Here is a 27531-nt window from a genome sequence, read left to right as displayed (position 1 = left end):
AATTGTGAATTCCATATGCATTATTGCTTAATAATAGTTTAACCAGCTTGTAAACCAAGGGATGGGCTTTTAAAGCAGGGGAGTATCATCAGATCAAAAGCAACAAAATAGTTCTTCACTCACAGTACAAAATATGATGTGACATCCAAAATTATGCTGCAAAAGCAGCAAAACTGCTGAGAAGACTGCAGTGTTGCCAAGGCATTTCTGGATCTGATACTTTTTTACTTGGCATTGTGTTTTTGTTGGTAATCTTTTTTTTTATTTTTGTTTTTGCAAATAGCTCATCAGCAAAGAGCAGTATTTCAGTATATTATGAAGCAGCACAGTAAGATTTATAAATGAAAAAATGTGGACCATCCCTTTACTATTAGGAAAAATATGCAATCCATTTATTTTAAGGGAGTCAGTATTAAAGCACTTTTGCATAATTTATTGAAAGAAAAAAGGCTGGAGAAAACACTACAACACTTGAAAAATCCTTTATCTGGTAATTCAAAAGAAGCAAGTCCTGTTCCCTGTCAATTATCTTTGCTTTTTTCATCTGTTCTGATATTACTGGCTTATGTTCTGTTTTTCTTCATTACCAAGTCCTATCATTTTCTATAAGCTTTTTTAGTACCCTTAGCACTATGGCCAAACTTCATTTGTCCTCTGTACATGCTCTTTGCCCTAATGATGAAAGTAATCTCCAAATACAAGTAAACTTTGCTTCTCTTATAGCAATCCAACTTCTACATTAACTATACCAATGCAATGTTTACATCTCATTTTCTGCCCAGAAGAAACTATGTTCTCTATCAATATAAACAATAAAAATTCAGTCCTCTAAATATTTTCCAGCCATCTCTCCACTACCCAAATGGACTCCCAACTCTATCTCCAACATGTAATTTGCTCTACTGAGCCCATCAAACCATTTGCAGAAGCGTACAGCTTATCACCTTGTCACTACCCTCTGAAAATACAAGTATTTCCCACACAAACCCATAGGTTATTTGTCACTCTAACAAGTTTAGCTCTGATAGTACACTTTCTTTTGTAGACTGCATACTTCACTTCACTTAGTTCCCCCCACACACAGGAAAATTAATCCTATTACTCTAATAACTCAGAAAAGAGGTTTTTGATCTCTGCTCCACTGAGAGATCTTGGCTGCAAAGGGGACAAACGGCTGCACAAGGGTGACAATGCCCCTGACTGGACCCTAGAAGGCAACACGAGGACTTGCAATAACTCTTCATTTTAGGATCCCTGGTGCATACTCTAATCCACAACATAAAAATGTGTCAAGAAGGTGAGTAACGAGTGCCAGTCTGAACTGCCTGACAAAGACAGAGCCACCAGAGTTTGGGGAAATTCATGAAAAGATGGGATCAATAGATATCAGATTGCTGTTTTCAGAGAAATTCATGTATTCATTTGACTCTTGCAAAAACTGAGCTTGCAATAAAACAAGCTGCAAGTCTGTAAACGGGGAAAATTTGGCAATTTTTCTGGTTGAATTTTTTTTTTTAAATTACCATCACTATCTTATTACTGAGGTGATTTAAAATGTATTATTACAATATCATCCCTAAGATGATCTTCCAATTTTTCAGTTTGCACATAAAATTGAAAAAAATATATTATTAGTATGATTTTAAGGGAAAATTAGTTTTATCAAAGAAAGGAAACTTTCAAAACGGATACGGTGGAGTTCTAGAATGGTTGAGGTTGGCATGGACCTTTGGATCCATGTGGTCCAACCCCTGCTCAAGTAGAAACACCAAGAGAGAAGTGCCCATGCAGCTTTTTAAGATCTCCAAGGAGACTGCAGAGCCTCTCTAGTCAGTCTGTGCTTCTGCTGTTACCCACATGGTAAAATGTTGACTGATGTTCAGATAAAGCCTCCTTTGTTCCAGACTGTGTCCATTTCCTTTTGTCCTGTCATTGGGCACCACTTAAATAAACTTGGCCCCGTCCTGTTTGTATCCTCCCTTTAGGTATGTATACACATTAATAAGATCCCCGAGTCTCCTGCAGACTGAACAGTCTTACTGCGAATAATGCCAGTGATTTTGCCTACAGGAATTATGCTGACATATCTTTTCCTTTTCCAGTTAGTATAACAGAAACTACCAACCTGAATCTCCATTCTAAAATTAATTTAGAGTAGCTATTAAAGGGTAGCTATTAATGCTGTTTTTAGTGTACAACTACATCTTGACAATAAAAGGAATATTCAGAATTTTCTATCACTCATTCTCACATTTATCTCCAAATGTAATTTCAGAAATGTACACGGAACTGCCACAAAAAAATGTAGCATACCACAGAACGGGGATATCCAGTACTACCTAAATAAGAAGCATGTGCCAAAGAGTTAACTGCACTACAGCACAAAATATGGCAGAAATATGTAGTGTTTATCACAAAGAAATTGTCCCAGTTCAACAGCAATTAGGCCAGTCAAGCAGAATTCTGTCTATGGATAATCAGAAAGATTAACAGTATAACAGTACCTGTGCAAGGGCATCTGCATAATTTGGAAGTATGAAAAAACAAATTTGACTGGTTTCCTCAGATGATTACGTTCCATATAAATGAGACAATGGAAAAGTCTTCCAATAAATACTTTAGCATACATTCAGCAAATTGCTTACTATCAAAGTATTTCCAGATTTATGTTAACTCAAAATTATTCCCGTCAGTATAAAATTTTGAAACCACTTTCTTCACTCTATTAAAATAGCTAAAATATGACTTTCAGTGATTTTGAGGCTGCCAGTTCTTTCAAAGCTGTTGTTCTCCAAAAAGGAAAGGTTGAGTTCTTTTACAATCTCAATAAATAAAATATATTAGGCTAGACATTTTCCACAATGTAAGTGGATTACAAACATGCATGAGCTTGCTTCTTCTTAATTAGCTTCTCCTTTCATACCTGACTTCATTAGTTAAAATTACCTGACTTCATTTATTAAAATTAGCACACACACACACACACACACACACACAAAAAAAAAAAAAAAAAAAAAAAGATTTGAATTACTGCTAAGACACATATTCATACAATTAGGAATCCTCTTTTTGGGACTGAAGATTTATTAAATAATAGAACTGAACTAAATGCCAAATGATGATAATTAAGTAATGACACACTTTTCCTATTCGGTTTGGGGAATTATGAAACAGGAGATTTGGCAAAAGAAAGGACTCTGTTGTGACATAGGTATGGTATTTTTTAGGAAGATTTTGTTTGCAATTTTTCATAACCTCACATAACAGAGGAATTTTCTATTTTTTCTATTACTTATGTCAAATTAAATTTGCTCAGAAGATATCACTGAGGCAGGAATTATCTCAGTAAAAGCTCTTGTATTGAAAAACTAACCATTTTTAGTTCTATAAACAGAAGACAGAATAACAACAACAGAATAACAACGTTAAAATAAATAACAGCGTTAACTGCAACTTTTTTCCCTTTCTGAAGAAGAGCTACTTTAGAAGTGATGCAAGAAGCCAAAAAAAAAAAAAATCCTATCTCAACTCAAGTTAAATTAAAAGCTGTTATGCTTAGTTCCACCAACACTAGGAGGAATATCAGTGCAAAAAAGAGAACTGATTAAAATGAAATGTAGTTATTATACATGATGTGACAGGAGTCAAGAAAATTATCCCCATATTCTCGGACTAAAGCAATTTTTTATTTATTTTTATTTTTATTTTTTATTTTCTGCAAAAATAGGCAATATGAAGTGGGGACAACAAAACATCATTTCACTAAAACGACGATTTTCAAATTCTTCTAAAAATAACCTATTATGCACATAACCTTGGCCAAAAGAAGCTCTGCTATCTTTGTAGAGTATGTTTTGCCAAGTTTAAAGGTATTGGTGTAAGTAAAACAATCAAATTCTGTATAATTAAGGTTAACTGCAGCCAGTCATAAGCACAATGATTACTGTTGTCTACTTCTATTGGTCAGTAGAGACTACTTTCATTATTAAAAGAATAACAAAACCGATTTTCCCTTGCTCCCAGCTCTACCTCCATATACAGGCTTATTAAAAACACAGCACAAAAACACAGGATTTTTATGACCTTACCTCAATTTTTTCCCATATGGTTTCGTAATTCTCTTGATGTTGTATATCTTGCATGAGTTGACGAATTAAAGCTGATTTATTTGAGGCAGAGGTTTCATTCTCAATGCGCTGTGTGGCAACTGTCCTTTCCGACTTTCCTTCAGTATATTTTTTAATGCCAGACACAGGCATAGAAAGATCTTCATCAGAGAGAATATCACTGAGAGGCCCAGATTCAATACTGTCACCCAAGGAAGATACTACATCACTTGAAGAGCTTGGTGAAATTCTACCCATTTTTTTGTGTTTTTTTACCTGGTATGTAGGATACATTTCCGAATCTGAGTTCATTTCTGACAACTCCCAGTCATCGATATTTTGAATAGCTTCTCTTCTGGGCCTTTGAGGCAGCAGCTTTGTCAAATTTTCCAGTTTTAAAGCTAGCACTTCAGTCTGTTTGAGATGTGAAGGAAGTGCTAAATATTCATCAGAACCATACCAGACCTCACCATCTTTACTGTTTGTATGACTATAACATGGCGATGAGGATAAACTTTTATTTTTCTTTCTTCTCGGTAAAAGAGGTGATGAGTTGATATGTTCAGAACTAGCTGAGGAAGCACTCTTTTGGCTACATGGTGAGCCAAAAGGCTCAGTTTTACCTTGTGATTGTCCATTTAGGTCTCCCTGATTACAAGCATCTGATGATGCAGAAATAGAATCAGTTTCTGCGCCCTCTAGACACTGAGAGTTATGAGAAGTAATTCCATTTTGTAGAGAATGTCCTCTTTTTTTTACTTCTATTGGTGGAGCTGTTTTACACATACGTACAGACGTTCTGCCAGCTTTCACTTTCTCTGGAGTGTCATGAGACTTCTTGTGCTTTGATTTTTCTTTACAGGTATAGTAAGTAGGTTTTCCTAGACTCACAGGACTGTTCTTAAAGTGATTATTTATTGTGTACTCAAGATTACTATCGCCTATTTTATTTAAGCAATCATAAGACTGACTAACAGCAGATGGACTACTATAGGTTGACTGTAAAGCCAGGCAAAGTTTGGACCTGTCTGGTGGATCTAACAGTGAGGGTGTACTTCTACTCATTTCATTCTTTACTATCTGAGAGATTTGCCTTTTAAAGTCATTGTTTTCCATATAGTCTTTAAATACATCATCTTTCAGAAACAGACCTCTTTTTGGCAAAGTAGGCTGTGTGGGGGAATCTTCATTATAGTTAAAGCAGTCTCTTATGGATCTCTTAGGATTTGAGTTTTCACAGTGAGGGTGTTTGATTTTTTCATCACTGAGTTGTGAAAGATTATATTCTGGTTTCTTTTGTGCAGGAACTGTTTTGTTCTCAGTTGATGAGATGCCATCTTCAGAGCAAGGTCCTTTAGAAACAGGAGAATTAGCAGAAGATTGTGAAAGCTCATGTAGTCCTTTCCTGTCCTTGCTTTCATCTCCATCTTCTGATGCAAGAGGTAAATGTTTTTTCTCATTTAATGCTTCATTACACTGAGGAGCAATGGAATCTGTTGCTACTGCAAGTAAACCCACACTTCTGATAAGTCCTGGAAAGTCCTTATCCATCTCACTGTAGTTCCAGGATTCAAATGATTTTGCTTTACCTTGGTTGGATGTCATATCGTCTAGAGCACCAAGCAAATCTTCACTTGGACTGTAGTCAGATAGTTCAAATGCAGTAATACCACAATCCAATGACAAGTAATTCTGAGAACATTTGATCGTTAGCTGTCCAGAATCATCAACTTCAGTTAAAGAGTCGAGTCGATCCTGAAATAGATGAAGAAATGGTACCTTTTAGAAGTTTAATTTCATATGTTACACACAAGATAATTAAATATCAGCTTTATGCTTCACTGCCTAAGATCTAGTAAAGCATTAATCACTGAACAACCAAGAAACTGAAAAGTTGATCTAAGAAAAATAAAACAAAACTTTAGGTCAATTGGTTATAACAAACTATTTAAAAACATCAAAGGCAGAAATTCATGTTTTAGGGTTCTAGGTGGTTAAATCTGTATGCTGGTCTTTTTTCCCTGATTTGGTGTCTACATAATAGATATTTTTAAGGCAGTTTTACCTAGAGAAGGTGCTATTACCCCTACAATCCCACAATAAGCCACTTAGACTATGGTCTGAACCAGAAGAGTCTCAATAAAGAAGGCTATTGTTTGCAATCTTCTATAAACATATTTGAGCTCTGTACTTACACCCACCAAATTTATATTAGTCAAAGTAAAATACAAAAAATTCCACTTACTAAAAATGTTATTTCTTCAAAAGATAGATTAGAAAAATATTTATCAACTGAAATTTTGGACTTTGAAAATATTTTTTATTTAGGATATTATATCCAGATGTAGAACCTATGCCACGAACTGTGCATCGTCAATAATCCGGAATTAAAAAGGGAAGTTTCTATAAAACTGTTGAATTTTCATTTTGAAGTTGCATTTATTAAGGAAAATAATGATTAAATAAGGATTAGTATTACAGCTGCATTTTTCCTCTAATCTCTGGAAAATATTAAAAGCTGTAAGGCCATATATAAATCAACCCCCTTCCCAAAGGCAAAAGAGGCTTTCATTTCTCCTGAGTAATGAGCTCCATTCCTTCGTCTCTTAAAAAAAGTGCTTATGAATCTTAATAAAATTTACAATCACGTTCATTAGACCATTTTGCTTGGTCATTTCCCAGGCAGCCATTTAAACATGTGCTTCAGATGAGCATTATTTAATGCCAGTATTACTATAATTTTAATTACTGTTTTTATTTCAGGAAAACATTCACACAGCTACCAAGAAGAATAACTTACTTCAAAAAATCAGTTTCCACATAGTAATGTTTCCTGTAAAACTCTGTAGGCTGTAATTCCAAAACCTTCTTGTATTTATATTTGATCCAATACAATTCTGCATTTATTTTTTTTTTACTCTTTCAAATAAGTTAAATTAATTAGCAAGGTTTTTCTACTGTGAATTTTACAACTGTTTGAGAACATTCAAATTCACTGTATAGTATCATGGACTTATACTGGCCCTTTTCATACTTCTTATTTTTATCAATTGTGAAATACAACTCATAGATTAGCTTCAGCTAAGAACTCAGGCTGCACTGAACTGATTTTTTCTTTCTTTCTTAGCTATTCCTGGGTAGTTCCTAAAGGGGAAAAAGTCCTTCAAAATATTAATTTTCTAAAGTTCTTATTTAAAAAACTATTTTCTCAACTTGGCATCTCCATCATAGCAGCTTGCCCCATTGATTTTTATTCTATTTCCATTATTCCTCAAAGCGTGAACTTCCATGTATCTCTTCTAGCTGGCACCAAGATAGCCAAAAGTACAGTTACTGTCTTCCCAGCTAATTAGTTGTGTTCCTAAGCAAGTCAATACAGACTGTGCTGTATGCTTTCCAAAATGCTATAAATAGAGCCCAGTAGGACTGTTCTCTGCCCAGAAAATTGTTTGAACACTATGAGAGTTGCAGGAGCAGTGATGCGATTTACCACGATGCAATTGTCTCATAGAGCACAAAAGAAAACTTGGTACACCAATTCCATGGAGTTCCTCAGTTAACACTGGCAGCCTGAGCCACTGTCACATTTACAAAGAAGACGGCTGACTTAAGGATCAAGCCAAACATTTGGTGAAATGACAGGTTCATGGACTACAGAAAACATTTGATCTGCTGGCTCAGATTAAGTTTCCATCTAGACTAGTATATTATGCCTGCAATCACTTCTAAATACTTTTTGCCACTTTCAGCCAGCTAAACTACAGGACGTGGGTATATATATATATGTGCATGACCCTTTAACACAAAATATAAAAAAACAAACCTTATGAACTATAAAAAATAAACTTTAATTCCTTATTCATATTCCTCAAGAACTGAATTAAGAAAATGTTTCTGTAAGGAAGGGTTATCTGCTCGTGTAAAGTTTTTTGCCCAAGCAGTTTCACTATCCACATACGCACGAAAACCCCTAAAAGATATAATCTTTACACTGTGAGTCATTCTGTAGTCACACAACATAGACCTGTCTGGGAAAGGATCCAGGGGTGTAGGTGAGACCAGATATGATTTTCTCTATGTTATCTTTTATTATCTTTTATTTATTCTCTTCAGTCAAATAAAGCCACTACCATTATATTTGATGAAAAGCTTGAATAGATAGACTAAAAAAAGATTAAAATCTACAGAACAATTTCAGGGAATCTATTTACACATTAGAACAGAAACTTAACATTGATGTTTTTTCCTGCTATTGCCAACCATTGATTTTACCAAATGCTGTTTATGCTTTACCTGGAGAAATTAAAGAATTGTGATAGGATATACTGCTTATTATTATTATTATCAAGCAAGCCAATCTGGAAGAAAAAAAAAATCCCCACTGGAAAATAACCCATTCCTCTCCAATCAGTCCTCCCTCTTTTGGAAGGACATTTTTTATAGGAGTCGTAATAAGAGCCACGTGGGACATTTTCTGTTTCTTAGTATCTGAATCAGCTCTTTTCTTAGGTCTTGAAATCACCACACTCGAGCCAAAAAATAAAGATTTCACCCTAAGTCACCACTCTGGATTTTCAGACAAGCATCAGTTTCACTTGCCAGAGAAGATTTACCATCAACAGCAAAGGAGAAACTAAATCTGAAGCATCAGATGCACATATATCAGGAAGAGGGGGTGTGGAAGGTGGGCCCGGACATGTCTGAATATTGATTTCAGGGCCACCCACTTTGTTGTAGCAAAGGCATAAAAACTCAAAAGGGAGCAGAAAGGTATGTATGCGCATTCTCTTTAAACTCCAGAGATCTGAAATTAAGGACATTGTTACGGGGCTTTTGACTTCCTCTGTAATATAGGTCGCAGAATCCAGACAGTGATGTCCCCCAGTGGTCGATATTGAGTACAGTCTTGTGCATCTCAATTGCCGGTTACCTGGATGAAGGGACAGAGTGCACCCTCAGCAAATTTGCTGCTCATACGAAACTAGGGTTTGCTGATATTTTTCAGAATGCTGTGCTGACTTTCAGAGAAATCTGAGCAGTTGGAGAGTTGGGTGAAGAAGAATCTCATGAAGTTCAACAAAGGCAAGTTCAGGGTCCTGCACCAGCACAGCTTTGGGCTGACCTACTGGAAAGTATCTCTGTAGAAAAGGACCTATGGGTCCTGTTGGTCCAAGTCGATCATGAGCTATCAGTGTGCCCTTGTGGCCAAGAAGGCCAGTGATATCCTGGGCTGCATTAGGAAGAGCATCACCAGCAGGTTGAGAGCACAGAGCACTGGAACAGGTTGCTCTCAGATGCTGTGGAGTCTCCTTCTTTGCAGATATTCAAATTCTGCCTGGAGTTGATCTCGTGCAATTTACTTTAAGTGACCTTGTTTGAGCAGCAGGAGTTTGTGGCAAGGAGGGAGTTGGCCTCCACTCTGACAAAGGACTAGAGGGAACAGCCTCAAGTTGCACCAGGGGAGATTCAGGTTGGACATTAGGAAATACTTCTTCTCTGAAAGAGTAGTCAGACACTGGAACGGACTAATGGAGTCACTGACTCTGAAGGTGTTCAAGAAAAGTTTAGATGTTCTACCAAGGAACATGGTTTAGTGGGATATTTTGCTGATATATCCCACTACTAATATGTGCTTGGATGTTTGAACTGGATATTACAGCTCTTTTTCCAATCTTGGTGATTCTATGATTCACTTCCAGGAAAAGACAATTTAGCTAAATGAACCCAGATTTACAAACCATTTACATGTATGTGAATTCAACACTGCATTAGAGGGAAAAAAGTTTGATTCATGCATAGTTGTTTCTCAGGCAAAATATGTGATTTAGAGACTAATTGCAAAATCACACTCATAATAGTCCATGTTCTCCGCTTTAAAGCAATATTGATATAACCTGGAAAGTTTGGGAAAACATTGTGCAAACTTCCTGTTTCTGTATGCAAGAAGGGAAATGTTCAAGCTTTTAAATGAAGAAATTACTGCACATAAAAATTGGGTTTTGAATTGCATGTGACCTTTAAATTCAAGAGCAACTAGATACTCCTCCATAAATGTTTCCATCCCTTTACAGAAATTATTTCAACCAAAAGATAACTTTATTTACCACTAATATGACATTTTTGAAAGCTGGTCTTACTGGCTCCTCTCTAAGTTTGGTTCTTACAGATACTAACCAAAAACACTCAAGATAGGTTCTTACAAAAGTAGCAATAAATGTCTGTATGCCGAGCTACACTTAAAATTGTTAACCTAGCAATTTAAAATGTGCAACAGATACAAGCTTCTTCAAATACAGATAAAATTATAAAAAATGCATAATTTAGTTACTATACCTCCTTTGTCTCTTCAGAAAATGCTTGCAGAATATCAGTCTGTCTGGTGTAGTTTCCATTAGCGTCTTGTAGCCCCTGGAGAATGCGCTCTCTCAGAACCAGAACAGAAACACGGAGCTGGTGCCAGAGTAGTTGTACTGTATGGATATCGACTATCACATTGACAGAGTATGAGAGAAGCTTCAGAGAAAACTCAGTCTCTAGTAGAGCATGAATTTGTTCAACATGATCGGATATATCTTCACAAATATCCTGTAATGGAAAAATAAAGTAGGTATTAAGCTACAGCCAAAGTCCATCCATGGATCAGATCTATTTGTCAACCACATTTTATTAATTGCAGATTAGCTTATTTCAGGAGGAAAGATAACGTAATGAATACATCTAGGGTTCTCTATTTATTTATTTATTTATTGCAACGCTACAGCAACTGAACCAGCAGCTGTCTTGTTTGGCAGGAATGCTCAGCAAGCCCAACGTACAGTAAGGAAAGATGGCATAACAAGATTACGTGAATCAGAAGCAGAAAACTAACACTGTAAACTGACATCCTAGAAGACAGAAATAGGAATGAAAGCAATAATATTGCCACAACGAATGTCTCTCTTTATCCTTTTATTTTTTTTTCCCCTTCAGTTAAAATGCAGACTATATGATCTGTCCCATAATCAAGAAAATTCTTTTGGACAGTATTTCCCTTTAAACCAAGCCTTGATAGCCAAGTAGGGCAAAAGTCTGGAATGGCTTCAATGTGGATAAGCTATTTCTGAGATCCATTGCTGACTGCTGCAATGAGAAGTCGCTAATTTTTGCATAGTGTTGTTCTGAAACCAAATCAAACAGAAGGTGAGTGGAAGAGAAGCTGCAAACAGTCGCGTTGAGAAAGCAGTAAAGAAAAATCTAAGTTACCAAGTTATAAAATAAAGACCTTGATGGAATTGTATCCTCCAAATTTAACGATGTTCCAGATTTCTGAACTGTACTGCAAACAGAGTAATGTCTTTATGATCAGCATCTGATTTTCTTTGTGAAAGGAAAAAATTAGCTAGCACAAGACTTTAAGGAATACTTAGACAAAAACTACTGAGTGAATAATGCTGCTTTAAAACAAGAAATGCAATTAAAATACTAAAAAAATAGCACCACAATCCAGTAAGTGGCCATATAAAAATACATAACAGTGATAAAAATAAGAATAAGAAACATAATTTTGATTCATTTCAAATTTGCTTTCTATCAAAACAATCCCATCAAACAATTATAATAAAAGCTTGTGTTTCTGACAATACTTGTGGTTTTGCACGGCAGTAGAATAACAAGATACTCAATAAAGATGATTCCTTCTAAATTAACAATGTAGTACAGTAACTTTCAGATTTGTTCAGATTTGACAACTTTAGTCTGAAAGTAAAGCCAAATTATTGAATGTATAGCTGTATGTACATAACAAATTAAACCAAAGTTAAATCTTAACTCTAACTTAATCTTAAATATTAAGAAATACATTTAGTACAAGAGATAGAATATTAGCCTTAAATAAACTGCTTTGGTTGAGTACTAGAAGCAGTAACATGTTTTTATAAAGTCCTGATAGCTAAATCAAGTCTCTTTGCAGGAAAAGCTCCCAGAAATGCCAGAGGTGAACTCAAAAACATTGGAGTTTCAATGAGCAGAGTTTAGGTCTGCCTTCAGAAGGAAGCAATCTCCCTCCCTCTCTCTTTCCTTGATCACTTGGTCATGACAACTAGCATCTATACTTTCAAGCACAAAACACATGGCCTCACCTGGCAATGCTCAGGGCTGCATGTGTTCATAGCTTCAAATGTTCACACACTTCCAAAAAAGTTAATGGCTCAAGTGTTACCAAATTACTGCACTAAACCCATTCTCCAGGCATAAAGGCACAGCTAAAACTCTTGGTAAGCCACAATAGAAACTTTAGTGGAAAACACAGCTGTATTACATGTTGGTGCAAATATTTTGAAACATATTTTAAGCAAATTAGACTGAATTTGCATTCACTTCTCTAGTGCTGTTCATGTCTTCTTCCTTCCAGCCATAAAGTAGTTTAATTTCCATTCTCAGTAACAGTACACTGTCCAGCAACTGTAACTTTATATATTAGACACAATCCATACAAAAATATTTTGTATCAGCTGGACGAGCTTAATTGTGTGCCAAAGTGCAAAATAAGTTTTCACTATTTTCTAGCTTCTCAAGCACATACTCACCTGCTGAATTAAACTGCCAAAAAGATTCTCAAAAGAGAGTTTCGACAAGGAGAAGTTGTCAATAAATGAAAATACTGAGTAATGAATCTATATATTACAGCAGATCAGCAGAGTACAGAACCTCTATTAAGTTTTCTCTGGAGTTGCTGTTACTCTATCTCCCAAAGTTTCTGACGTAGACAAACTTACCACAGAAACACAGCAAAATTTCTCCTAAAATGCAAATCACAGCACCACTGAAGTTTTGAAAGTAGTCCATATTCATGGACGTATTCAAATAATTTTTACAAGGCTTGTTATAAATTGCACATTTTCCTCAACAATTAAAATTCTGAAGCACTTTAGAGTTAAGGGCATTACAGCAGCCAAATGCTTCATGCACCAACAAGACAATTAACCATTCATGACAGGTCCAGCAACATGAAGAGACCTTCAGGCCAACCTATGCAACATACAAGTAAAGGTCACATAAACATAAATAACTTATAAATGACTTCTAACTTTACTGATAAATATGTTGACATTAGGTGCTTTCTACAGCTGTATTTTCGTGGTTTTTTTTTTTCTCTTGCTTTTGCTGCATTCATTTTTGTTGGTTTTTTTTTTTGTTTGTTTGTTTTTTCCACCTCTTATTAGATGAAAATCTGATTGAAAAGGTAAGGAAGTTTGATTTAGTTTACAGTTGGGCCAGGCACAGATTTAAAGGAACTCTGCTATTAATAGATCCAAATATTCAATGTCCAGAAGTCCTGGACAGAAGTCTACAATGCATGCACAATATGTCCAGGTTGCATTGACCTTTTTTCGTATTTGCTGTGTGGTCCACTTGCACACACCATCCAAGTCTGAAGAGCAGCAAGAGCAGTTTGATTTACTGGAAGCTTACAGGCAGGTAGCATCAATGCAACAGGCTTACTGAACACACACAAACCCTGTGTGGCAGCTAGTGGTTTCATCTTCAGCATCTGATGTGCCTGATGCTGCACACATGGTTCATGGCCATACACCAGTCTACTGGGTATTTCTGGACAAGAACCATGAGAGCCATAATATCTCCCTGCATCACACAGCACTTGCGCCTTTTCATTTTCACTTGATTTTGTGGCTGTTTTCACATGAGCTGCATTTCATTTCATCAGAGGTTTGGTTCCTGGATAAAATGGATAAGAACTGAGTTTAGAGAGACTACATCTTATATTAAATTTGGAAAAAGAAATTAGATCCCTGTTGGTATCTGCTTTCCTTGCTTTGTAACTGTCATATGATGATGGAAGGCAAAGGCTCAGCAACAGAAGAGAAATAGCTGCCTAAGACTAATGCCAGCACTTCAGCAAGGAAAAATGATGGCTTTTGTCATACACATTACAGCTACTTAGTCCTTAGCAGTAGAGTGTCAATAAGGCTGCAACCTATTTACTTATCTTTGCTTTATGCTTGCCTAGTACAAAATAACTTCTTGAGAGGAAACAATACAATCTCAAATCCAGATGATATCATCTAATACAACATTTTCTTACTACTGTATGTAATATTTAGATTTATAGATAATTCAGCAAAATGAAATCATTACCTCTACCACAGCTACAAATTCAATATTTTTTTAATAATTAATGCAGTTCAAGTGCATCACGGAAACAGCACCAGAGATCTGATGTTAAGGGCAGAAATAAGTTATTCACTTTCAAGAGAATTCAAAGTCAATGTCTTTCCTGCTGAAACTGCTGGAGTCAGGCTATTTCCAGAGTTTATTCAAGTCTTTTCTTCAACTGTGGCACTTTTGAACAGTGGGGGTACTCATGGTAAAAAAATAAATAAATAAAATAAAAAAAATAATAATAAAAAAAATAAAACTGCAACTTACAAAAACCGCGGAGGTGAGACAGTGCTTTAAAGCCATGACAATTGAGAAGAGGAAACGGGAAGTAAGAAGACGACAGTAAACAAATCTGGACTTACTGAAAGTTCTTTGTCTTAAGCAACTACTATAGAACTATTAGACCATATTATTAATTTGCTGCCTCAAGACATCTTTTCAGATGTTGTTAGTACACTTTTGCAGTGATGATACCCTGCCACCATTTTTTGAAATGGCAAAATATTCTTCAGCTTTTTACATAGCTTACACCCAGTCAGCTGCACAATTCTGCATCTGAACATGGTGGTGGTCTCATTCTACCATAACCCCTCACAGTACACAAGTGATAGCATTTTTGTTATAAATCCCTGATCTTTCTACGGCTGTTAAAAGAGCCTGTTAAAATGTGGCCTCTTTGTCTTCATTCTTTCTAACTCCTTGTACATGACTTAGTATTAGATAGAGCCAAAAAAAAAAAAAAAAAAAAAAAAAAAGTAGAACATTGTTATGTATCCTTACTACAGTTTGTATTTATAACCAAAGAAACAGCAATATCACCAGATAGTACCTAAATGCTGCAATGAGTGCAAGGTGTTATTACCAGAAGTAGTAAGAAGATAAAATAACTCATATACTTTTAAGTAAAAAGAAAAGTGTTTATCTGCTGGCATTTCTCTTAGGTCATCTGCAATAATATATAAACTACAAATGAAAGTATAGAAATTCCTATCCATTTTATAACATATAGTTTAACATCAAGAGCTGTTAGAGCCTGAATTTTACAGAATATCATTTCCAAACCATCTTTTTTGCAATCATTTATCTCAAACCATTCACTGCACACTTTTATTTTTAAATTACTTCCTTCTTGTGTTAAGGTAAAAGTTCTGTCATCCTTCATGGAATACTTTGTACATGGACTGTAGAATTCCTTAGGCCAGAGGGGCTGTATCCACTTGGCTACCAACTGCCCACTTCACTCAGTCTCTCAGGCAGCTGATCCTGTAATTTGCAGCTGCCGAATCCATCAGCCAGCTCATAACCCTTCGCATCAACTAAAATAGCCTGAACTGCAAACATTGCAGTAGACAAAGAAAAATTGCATAAACATACCCTCCAGAGCCTATGAAACCTAAGCTTTGATGCTAACTGTAAAAATATATATGCTTTTATTTGCTCAAGAAATTCTGCTACAATGTATGTCAAACTACTGAAAGATGAAAGGTTGCAATATGTTACTTCAGAGTTAATATCAGTAACAGAGAAGCTGTACATTAGATTCCTCTTCTTTGATCTCACAGTAAAACCTCAATATGAAAAACAGGTTTCCATTAGTCTTACAACTACTATAGATGCAAAACAAAAACTATGATTTAGGAAAACATCTATCCAGTTGGTCTTTTTTTTTAATTGTATTTTAATTGCTTAGAAGACAAAGTTGTGATCAATTGCTATCTTTTAGAAAAAAAAAGTGAATCTGTCAATCATTTTTGAAACATACTTGCAATCTATGAATTAAACTCACTCTGCATGCCCTTATATGCTTACATAAAGAACACAAAGGAATTTTTATTGCTAAACAAATAAAGACTTAATAGCTTTCAGTACAATATTCTGCCTTTAAAATGTGCTTTGACTTCACAAAGAGTAGATTTTCATCTCTACTTGCCTCTATCTCCAAGCAGTGTTATAATAAGGATAAATTTATTTTCTTCTAATTTGGATTATTAGTCAAACTTTAACAGTAAACACTACTATGACTGGTTTGCAGATGTTTTTAAGTGTATTCTTTAATCAAAGAAAATAGCTATGCATAAAAAACCCAGTTTGACCAAGCAAAATCAACTGCCTTGGAAAGCTCTAGACTTACTACAAGTTCTAAGTCAATAAAGAGTTGAATTTCTGAAGCACTGTAGCTTGTGTCATTGTGGAATCTAAGGTCTAGAGAAAATGAAAGCAATTTAATGCTGCAAAGCACAGCAGCGGAACAGCTAACAGGAGGTTCCAAGGTCACTGACCCTAGCTTTTGCTTACAACAGCAACTTAGGAACACATTGGTTCTCAAAGTACATTTCTCCACTCACAGCTTTCGTACTACTGAGCTTAACTTTCTTGGTTTGCCAGTCTTTTCTGAACATCATTCTCTTTCTTGCTTGTCTGTTATTCCAACTTAATATCTTTATTGTGAGACTTCAAAATTCCAGCAAGTAGTCTGCATTTTACCTTTTTCTAAAATTCTCAGAAACTTGTAGGCAAAATTATTAATTTGACTGGTGTGTTTTCCCTGTAGAATATCTTGATTTCTTTTTTCCCTTAAAGTACACTGTTTTTAAACAGATTTCAACATGAATTATCAGGTCTTACAAGAGTCTAGCTGCATGATACTCAAGTACATGATACTCAAAAAAAATTTCAAAATAACTGTCCAGTCCAATGATCAGGCCAGTAGGCATGTCCTTGCTGCAGTCTCATCTCAGGATTCAGTGACTAACATTCTTATATCCCTGTACTACAGAATCACTGATTCTTTGACAGAGCTGTTGTAGTAATGGTTTGTCTGGGAATGTGAAAGATATGGAGCTGCTCTGTAATAACTTATTAGTAGCATGTATAATATATTTTATTTGGATATTCAACGTGCAAGTATACTGGTCAACTATCAGTTTGCAAGGAAAAAGGCCAGAAGAAAGGAAAAAATGATGTAATTCACTAAGCACTTCAGGCTGCTTATGTAATGACACCTGAAAAGCTAATTGCAAAGCTCCAGTCTTAGGATACCAGCAGCTTGCATTTGTGCTGCCATGTGAGCCACTGCTGGAGCCAAAGGATAAAACATACTGTAAAGAAGGAAAAGGATTCTATTGTCCAGAGGAAGCACAGTTGCTGCTGAAAGATATTCCAGCCAACTTCCAGGACCAGCTGTAGTGCCATAAAAGCCTAGGCTAGCCTCTACCTTTACTGTTAAAAAGGGTGGCTTCAGAGAAGATAAACTGCTTTTAAATGTTTATTTCATCTAGTAAGCTTTGGTTTTAAAAGACTTTCTGGTCACAGCATTCACCACAGTCCAGATTCTTAAACAAAATGGATTATTCAGTCCACCCAGCACACTTCAGATAGCTGATGTCCAAAACATTTATGGCAATAAGGCCTGGGGTGTAACGCAAATGGAGAATAACAGGAGAAGTTTGCAACTGTAAAATGAAAACTACTGAAAGAGTGACACATAAATAAATCTGAGCAAGCCATTTCTGGGTTATTTTTGCCATTTTTAAAATGGAACAAGACAATTTCTAGAATTCTCCAGGCCTTCTGCAGGGCCGTAAGATATTTGTTATTTGAGCTCTATTTACTGATAAGAATCTCCTTCTATTGTTCATATAATACAATCAGATGCCATTCTCTTAAAATATTTTCAGTTTAGAGCTAGGAGATACTAAACTTAATTGGGACATTTACTGGAGTTAAACTCCTAAGAGAAATTCTTATTTTAGACAAAAGAGGAACATTTCTTGGTGAAAGACAGAAGAATTAAGTACCAAATAGCAAAGTGTAACTATACATAAACAGCACGAAATACTTTAGGCACCAATAAACAACTGAGATGTATGACACATCAAAATAAATAAAAGGATGTGCAAGTTCACACAGGACAAAAAAAAATCCATCCTTCTGTTCAGATATGCAAAGCACAAGGGAAAAATGTTAATCAAAACATTTTGACTTGCTAAAGTCAAAGGATGCTAACCTCATTTATTCTCTGACTAAGGCGTGGTAGCTATAACAGAATTTAATAAAGGATGGTGAGAATCACGTGCCTCACAAGGGCAAAATACAGGGGAATCTCATTTGGTTTCCACAGGCCCACCTTTTGAGTTTATTAAGGTCTATCTGGATGGTGTCCCTTATTTGTGCTGTATCAAAAGCATCACTCAGGTGGGTGTCATCAAGAAAACTTGCTGAGAGTGCACTCGATCCATCATCTATGTCATTTAAGAAGATGTTAAAGAGTTAACCAGACCCAAGATAAATCCCTGGGGACATCACTTGTTACTGGCCTCCACCAGGACATAGAGCCATCAACCACAACTGGCTGTGACATTCCAACCAATTCCTTATCCACCAAATAGTCTGCCCTTTAAATCCATATCTCCCTAATTTAGAGATAAGGATGTGATGGGGGACCATGTCTAAGGCCTTGCAGAAGTCCAGGATAAAGGTATCAGTTGCCTTCCCTTTGTCCATCAGTGCTGTTTCTCTACCATAGAAGGCCATCAGATTGGTCAGGCATGACTTTCCTTTGGTGAAGCCACACTAGCTGTCTTGGATCACCCACTTGTCCCTCATGTGCCTTAACTTGTCTTCTAGGAGAAACCACTCCATGATCTTTCCAGGCACAGAGGTGAGGCTCAGCCTCCCTAGGTCTCTGAGTCCTCTTTCCTCCCTAACGTTTCCCTTTTCCAGTCCCCAGACTGAACAGCCATGACTTTTCAAATATGATGGAGAGCGGCTCAGCAACCACATCAGCCAGCTGCCATATGGTCCTGGGATGCAGTTATCTGGCCCCATGGACTTGTACAGTCCATTTAGTCTCATGAGTAGGTCTCAGACTTCCTCCTTCCTTACAGTGGCGTGCAGTTTGCTCCCCCATTTTCCACCTAGAGATACAGGTTCAGGGATGTGAGAATCCTGGCTGCCAGTGAAGACCAAGACAAAGAACAGGTGTTTTTTAAAAAGGAATACAGTGGAGAGTACACTGGAAACTTGGAGTTACAGAATCGTTTTGATGTAGATAAACATATTTTTATATGCAGACCTTCCAAACCTACTTTAACCAACTTTAGGGAAGTATTGAAACATTTGAGACTTTGCATATAAAAACAATTAAAATACATTGTCTAGTAGTTTGTCCTGATTCAGTTGATTTCCAAATGTCACTGCCATCCCATAAGTGGATCTTTCTTAGATTCTGATTTAAAGAAATGTGTATGGTATCTTCTTTTCAAATAAAATAATCCATAATGACCTTGATTTTTTTTTTTGGTTAGATCTTAATAGTGGAATACCGTCTAAATATCAAATGACCAAAACTAATTTTATATCATATCGGCAGTACCCTAACCACAAATATTTCTAACATAATTGAAAACAAACCTGCTGTATTTAATAGACACAAGGAAGCATGTACTTCCAAATAAATCAGTCCTAAGAAACCTAAAATTCAGTATCATTAAAATAGATGTTTGTTTGGGCTGTTCATAAGATTCAGAGTACTAGAGGCTAATATTTTAATACTATTTAAGAACTAAGCACTTTAAAACAACTCTAGCAATAAAAATAATATTGCTAAAAGTACTTAGAATGCACTGTAACTGGAATTTAGAAATGTGTTACAAGACTGCAGAGTCTGTGCTAAACGGGTACATAGACTATTCTAATCCAGTAATTCTGAAAGTCAGCTTGTGCTCTAGCAGGATAATTCTCTTAAAAGCACCAATTTTAGCTTTACAAGAGAACTTTCCAGTGTAAAGCACCAGGCCTAATGGTTGTTAAGTTGTTGATGCTGCTTGAGAAAAAAACTCTTGTGCTTAACTGAAGTAGATTAGGCCTGAAGTGCCTTTAAAGGAGAAGTGAATGAGCAATATTTATTTAAATACTTATTCATTTATACATACACACAAACACATATATAGGCAAATATTTTTATTACCTATTGCTATCTAGGATAACATCCTTGATTTATAAACCACTTCACAGTCAGTGTCATTCACATCTTTGAGCACACATGTCAGCATAACCTGTGGTTGTGGCTGAGACAAACTATTATGCTGACAAAGAACAGTTTTATCGACCCTTCATTTCTTTGTGTGTCATTTCATTTTATTTTCTCGCTATACAAAGATAAGTTATAAATTGTCTTTGTCTAGACTGTAGCTTTCAATGATGAGCGTAACTCCTTCCTCCATGAAGGAGCAATGAGAAAAAGAAAGGCTGTTGACCAGTCAGCCCGTAACTAACTCTTTGAATTTCAAAAGCTGAACTTGTCTGTGTGGAAGTTAATGAACTTATATGCATTTGCTTCAAATGCAAATTTATTTGTCTTGCTTGTATATAGTTACATTTCCTCCAAAACTAATCATCATTAATTTAGCCTCATCGAATCCTGAATTTATACTATCTCAAATCTTCTGTCTCAAATCGGATTCACAAATAAATAGCAAAGACCTCAAGATTACGGCAGCCTGCAGCACATATATAGAAGAAATAAAGGCAAGAATCAAATGGAATTGTTCCTGATGAGAAGGAGGGAAATGTCTCTCTCTCCACTTTTGGCTCATTTACAAAATGAAATATTTAAAGATTGGTTTCAAATAAAATTGAAACAAAAAAATTAGTATGTAATAACTTTAGATGAACAAATTTTATCAGTTTTAGTGATTAGTTATTTTTATTCCCCTGGATGACCTTCAATTTCAATTAATTAAAAGATGGGATATGACTATTATCCAGCCAACTAGATAAAGGAAATAAATATCATTCATCACATACTAAATCCTAGGTTAGGTTTAGGCTTTATTTCTGTTAGAACTACCAAGAGCTTTTCCTGTAGTTATCAGTCAACTTCCCATTTTCTAGAATCAGAATGACTGAAACGGAAGAAAAAGAATGGCAAAACCCAGATATAATAATATGGCTTTAGGCTTTCAGAGTTTGGCAAACAAATCCCTCCTGCCTTCTTGCTAGGCCCCATGGAGCCATACAAGTGTTCTTCCTTCCTTTTTCCTCTCAGAACTACCAGAACAGTTCTGCAGATACTTAGCTTTGTCCAAAGCCCTCTATGATAAAAGTAGCCGTACTGCTGCCAGAGTGGGTATAATCCTGGAAATTCCACAGTTCTACCCTCAGGGTGTCAGACTTGAGCTAGCACTCTAACTAAGACCTATCTCACTCAGCCTACCACAGGTAGCTGAAATAACATTCCAGATCTTGTATGGATTATGTAAAACACCCATGGATAATGAGGTACAAAGCCCAGCAGGCTAAAGACACTAGTAGTATATAATACTCATGAAAACAAAACACTTACAGCATCCCTGAAAGCATGAAATCTGGTCGGGAACTGGTAACAAGTAAAACAACACGCTTCCATCATGAAAACCTACATTCCCAGGGGATTCTGTAGCTTTTATATTTTCAACACACTTCAAATGTAAAATTTATTTCTTCCATGGGTCGTTTTCTACCAAAACAGCAATACCACTGAACCAGAGAAAAAGCAAAAACCACAGCTATTTTCTTTCTCGACAAGTTACAGTAAGATTTCAGCTGATCCTGCAATAATAACTACCAAGAGGAAGAAGTGTTGGCATTTCTTAAAAATCTTTTGATTACACTCTTAACCATTGAGATCTTTTCAGAGAGGCTTTTCAACATTTTATCAAGAGGCTTGTGAGAAAAATGAGTTGCAGAAAATAGGAAAGTTGATCAGCTAAGAAAATCTTGAAACAGTACAATAATATAACAGCAAGTCTGTCAAACCTAATATGTTTTCTCTCCAAGCCCTCTGTTAAAAGTCCAGCACTCCCTTTAATTCGATATCCTTCACTCTGTAAATATATTAACCAAACAATAATGTTTGTAGAACATTATGACTACTCTTACCTGCTGCTATTAATTAATTTTGAGCAAGACATCCTAAAATCTATATACTCTTTAGCCCTCTTAACTAAGTTCTGAGAGAGGCCACAGTTCTTAATGAACAGAACAGTCTTTCACTCCAAGACTGAAGCATGAATTGCAAGAATGACAAAATTGCTCACTGTAATAATTCTTTCCCAAAACCTGATCGATACCTTCTCTTGAAGCTCATTTGAAGAATTTCTAAAATGTAACACTGCTGTTTAATTTTTTTATTAGTATTATTTTTACAATGTCAAATGGGATTAGGAGGATCAAAATAATTTTAAAATCTTTCCTAAATGTATATTGTGCTTGAGTTTATAGAAATTATTAATGAAATCTCAGTTTTTATCAGTTAATGACAACTTTCTGATTTTTCTCTTAGAAAAACATCATTATGTAAAAACAAAGGAAAAGCAGCAAAAAATTTATAATTAAGTTTCTTCAATTATCAGTACTGGCGACAAAGGAAATGAAATGATATGCCAACTATGTCTAACTGATTCAAGGCAATTATACATTAAATGTGAAAACTGCTCACAAAGGAAATCATCAACTCAGATGAAACAAGAAAGTATTAATACAGAAAACAGGAAATATAACATGAATGAAGATGAAGTGACTGAGGAAAGAAGGGAGGAGAAAAGCCCTTAGTAATTGCAATAACTGTGAGCAGGAGCAAGCAGCTTGCACACAGTGAGACTGTTCTCCAGAACAAACATGAGAGAGCTAAATAGAGAAAACCATCAGATTTAATTTGAAATCATACTCTTGACCCAAACTAAACTGCTTATATAGAGTGAGCCGTAGAAGAACACAAAGACTTTTCTAGTTATTGCATGGAGCAGAAAGGATTCAAACCCCTGAAACAGCATGCAAAAGATTATAAGAAACAGGGCAATAATACTTATGTAAGAAGCAGCTATGATACTTCTATTGCTAAGCACATATAACTGTAAGCAGAATTTTGGAGAACGTGATGACATGGATTGCCATTATAGAGTTGAAGGTTGTAACATACTTAGCTAGCAAAGAGCAATTGGCAACTGATGTACGGGCAGCGGAACAGCACAACTAAGAACTTCTTAAAATGTGATGAGAAATTTCGATTCAAATAGCAGATGTAACAGTCGCCATAACCTATGGCTGATTCCTCAGTTTTCTGGCACCTTACACAAACTATGTATCAGTCAACAATTCCCCATCCAGTGCCAACTTCTACTTCAGGGAAGTCAAAATATCATCTTACCCCAGTGCAAATCTTTGAAGAAAACCACTAATCAAAAATACTCAAACTTTTCCTATTGATACAATTTCAAAAGAATATTTTTTTTCAAAAGGAACAGATGTTTTGAGCAGTCTGAGTGTATTCCTCCAGACGTGGCACAAATGCAACTTTAAGAGCTGAGAAAAAAAAAAAAAAAAAGTGCCTTTGGAAAATTACATCTCAGAATATTTTCAAAACAGTCTTCTAAGTGCAATGCAACTGTACTAAAAAAAATAAAAATAAAAATAAATAAATAAAAAAGAGTATTCCTCACTGGCCACTGTTCATATGCCACATTCAACTTTCCTGTGAATGAGTTTCAAATGAAGATTGTAAAATTTTGATAAAGCAATAAAATCACCATATTTCCTATTATAAGTTGTTTGGTTTTTTTTTCAGTCCGTTGGTTTCCTAAGCCTTTACTGAACACATCACAATATAGGTCAAAGTTTTCACGAAGTAACGTAATTGTAACCCTACAGTGTCTGTTTCTAATTATACTGCGACCTATAAAAGTTAGCTGAGTAATGTCTCAGGGAATACAGAAGACTGAGCATTCAGTTTCACCTACTCAAAAAAGTTACAATCTTCCCATCGAAACATGGGACGCGTGACACTGAACTGTTTAAACATGACAAATATCCTTTTCCCTTCAGAAGTGAATGACAATTGCTTAAACAAAAGATTGTGATTGCAGGGACTTTACATTATCTAGTACAAAGACTGAAAGAAACCGAACAAACTTTTCTCAATATTCAGAAATCTACACCCACAGTTAGATTACAGCACACAGGAAATAAACTTCTTATTTCAAACCAAAAGCACACTAGTCATGCAATTCTTTTTTAGAAGCCGAAAACTAGTGGATTCAAGAGAAAAAATAATGCCTTGACTGATAAAAAATTGCAAACTGATAGTTTATGGCTTTAAACATTTTCAACGTTTTGTAAAGTTTTTCACTTTAGTGCTGTCTTACCTCATTTGTATGGGTGGAGAGTTCAGGTATCAGCTTTGCAAAGAAAATGATTGTGCCATTTCTTTTCCTCAGCTAAAGAAATTACATTCAACCAGTAATTCAGAAACTAAGTGTCTGTTTAAAAGACAGCAAAGTAATCCATAGATTATATGTCACTCAATCCATCTTCAAAGCAAAGTCAACAGCTTTTGTTTTGCATGAAACATAGCAAATAATCTGCTGCCTGTACCTGAGTGACTGTGCAGATCAAGTTTAGGCCTGTCAGTTCTTCCCCTGCACGTCCAGAGCTACAGTCGTGATTTCTCAGCATCCAGATCTGCTGTATGGCGGCTAACTGAAATTTCAGCCAACACTTGTAGACTTGCAATTAGCAAGGTTATTTTGAGCAGTGACCTAAGTTCCAGCAGAATGTTTATGGCATTTTGACAGGAAGGAATCCAGTACAATATTGGTAACCCCCTACAGCTGATCTCAGAGGAGAAAGCCTCTGATTCTCAGAGTAAAAGTAAATATCTGCCCCCCAGCTAACTTTGGTTTTCACCTTAGATTAAATGGAACTGTTTTCTGGGTTAATATTAGGAAGTTAAAATTTATTTTAGGATCCGGTAGATCATCTGCTTGGAACAAATGTATTAATAGGAAGTCATGACTTCCCCGCTAAAGTGATTCATCATTTACAAAATAGAGACTGTTACTTTTGTAATGCTAATATTTGTAACAATTATCTAGTATATTATGAATGGGAGAAGAAAAACACTCCAGAGCTTAACTTACTACAGCTGGTCTCTGTCTTTTAGCTTCTCTTTAGTTATCTTGAAGAGGGCTCCCTCTTCTGTACAGTGCCTTGGCTCCCTCTGCCATTTGCTCTGAATTCCTTCTAAATTCCCTGGCTGTCTAACTATTTCAAAGTCATGTCAAAAGGCTCAGTCATCGCTCCACACCCTCATTCGTTGCTCATGCTCATTCCTCTCTCCCTTCTTTCCTCTTTTTTGTTCGTGGATCATCTTTCTTGTTCCCACCCATTCTCATTCTTCCAATAGTGGCAGCTCTAACCTCTCAGATGCCGTCACAGCACAATCCTCCAACTGTCCCACATTACAGCTCAAAGAGCCAGCTTGTTTGCACACACAAAAAGAGAAGCTTTTCTAAAAGCACCACAAGCAGAAACACCATAAAAGAAAGAGGTTTCCTTTAAAGGAGATTGTAAATACAAACAAAAAAGTTCAATTCCTTCACAAATCATTTAGTATTTTCTACATACTGCTCCTTTGAATAAAAACATCCTAGGCAAAAAAGTTTTTAAGAATGAAGACTATTGAGAGAAATGAAAAAATAAAGAACTTATTTCGTTTTCATTTTAAAATACCCTATGCATACTGAGCTACATACGAATGTGAGATAACAATGAAAATAATTAGGAACAAAACGTGAGTATTATCCCAGATACCAACATCTAAAATAAAGTGTAGATATCAGACAGAGTCTACAAAGAAATGACAAGATTGTACACATGGAGTTGTAGAATAAAGCAATTGTTCATATGCCTTCAATGTGATCAGTGCTTAGGGGAGTACTGCAGTCACCAGAACTGGTGATCTTAAGGACAGGATCATTATCATCACAGATACACATCTTTTTTTTTTTTTTTTTTCCCCAGAAAAAGAATATGTTTGTAAGATATTTTTTACGCATCATCATAAAACAAATATTTGAAAACATCACAAAAGCATTACATTGCTAATGCAGGATAGTTTCAGCTACCAAAAACTGATAATGAAAGTTAATGAAAAAAAATCTTGTTTTTTAAAACCTAGGAATAAAAACCCATCTGCCTTAAAATACATGCACTTCCCATTTCAGATAAATTCCTGAATATGTAAACACGTTGAATTCTATAGGAATAAAATACTTCAGAGTATAGAACAGAAACCTTGTCTAAAGAAATATTTCCAGGTCTAGCCACAGCTGCTAACTCTGTTCTGAAAGACTATATCCTTGGATAATCTTGGACTAATCCACTGGAGAATCTGCCTGGTTTTGCTCAAGTCATTTAGAAAAATGTTAATATAAAGCTTCCTATTCACATTTTAAAAATGCATAGCTCAAAATTATTTTAAGATTATTGAATATCATAATTATATCACATTCTTCTAGTGGTAAATCATGTCAGTTCCAGTTACAAATAATTTTAGTCCAGTTCAGATATAATATATATCTCATAGGAAAAAGTAGAAGTTACCATCAATTGCTATTATATATAGATGCATTGGATACAAAGAGCTTACATCTTCTTTACAAAATGCAGTAAAGTTTTTATTTAAATTCGGAAAGTCTATTTCATTTACATGCAACAGCAGCATGAGACCTGAAGATGCTATGAATCCACAGGAGCTTCCTCTTTTTTTAAGGGCATAGCTTGTAATGTGCCTGGGAAAGAATAACCAATAATTTGTTTTCTCTTTGAAACTACTCAAATGTATCGTATAGCAGGAAATCCATTTCCTGCTGATTATCAGGGAACTCCAACAAAAACATCTCAGCACACTGTTTATATTACTAGCAACTATTTTACTAGCTGGTTTGATTACTTCTTCCAGAAAGGCTACTCATTTCAAATTTGCAACATCACTGCTATTTTTTCAATTGCATACTTGGGCTTTGATTCCATTGTTTTTTCTTTGTATTCTCTTTATCAATCAGGTATGCTACAAACCTGCTACAAAGTAATGGGTTTGTTTTGTTTTGTGTTTGTGTTGGGGTTTTCTTGGTCTGTTTTGCAAACTAAACTAAGAATGTAAACCTGCCTGATCTTTTATGAGTTTGGCAAGCAGTTGGGAACAGAAGTTAATCTAATTTAAAGTGTTAGATTTATATGAATCTTCACTAGAAAATACCTAGTGCTTCAAATCAAAATTTTACAAATAAATTTTTTAACCAATTCACTACCAAACTTTCTCATAAGTAGAATAGGTTTTTATTATATCCTGTTTGTATGAGTGACTTATCATGCATAATTAATAATAATAATAATAATAATAATAATAATAATAATAAAGTGTTACAGGCCACCATATTTCTTTCATTTT

The 27531-nt window shown here is 35.5% G+C and overlaps 1 protein-coding gene across 8 annotated transcripts in view; it reads right to left on the bottom strand.

Annotated features, from left to right (window-relative positions):
* Positions 1-27531, bottom strand: part of AKAP6 (A-kinase anchoring protein 6) — a 273752-nt gene that overhangs the window by 183263 nt on the left and 62958 nt on the right. For 7 of the 8 annotated variants that reach the window (XM_085225172.1, XM_085225173.1, XM_085225176.1 and 4 more), the window contains 2 exons: positions 10440-10691; positions 4089-5861 (listed from right to left, as the gene is read on the bottom strand). In XM_085225172.1, the coding sequence (XP_085081298.1) occupies positions 4089-5861; positions 10440-10691 (2025 nt within the window). Of the gene's footprint in view, positions 1-4088; positions 5862-10439; positions 10692-24674; positions 24995-27531 lie in introns of those variants that run through there. The other variant, XM_085225178.1, reaches the window with a different exon arrangement.

This window comes from Meleagris gallopavo, chromosome 5 (genome assembly GCF_905368555.1).
Source record: "Meleagris gallopavo chromosome 5, MGAL_WU_HG_1.1, whole genome shotgun sequence".
NCBI lineage: Eukaryota > Metazoa > Chordata > Aves > Galliformes > Phasianidae > Meleagris > Meleagris gallopavo.
This window is presented reverse-complemented; position numbering and strand designations above follow the sequence as displayed.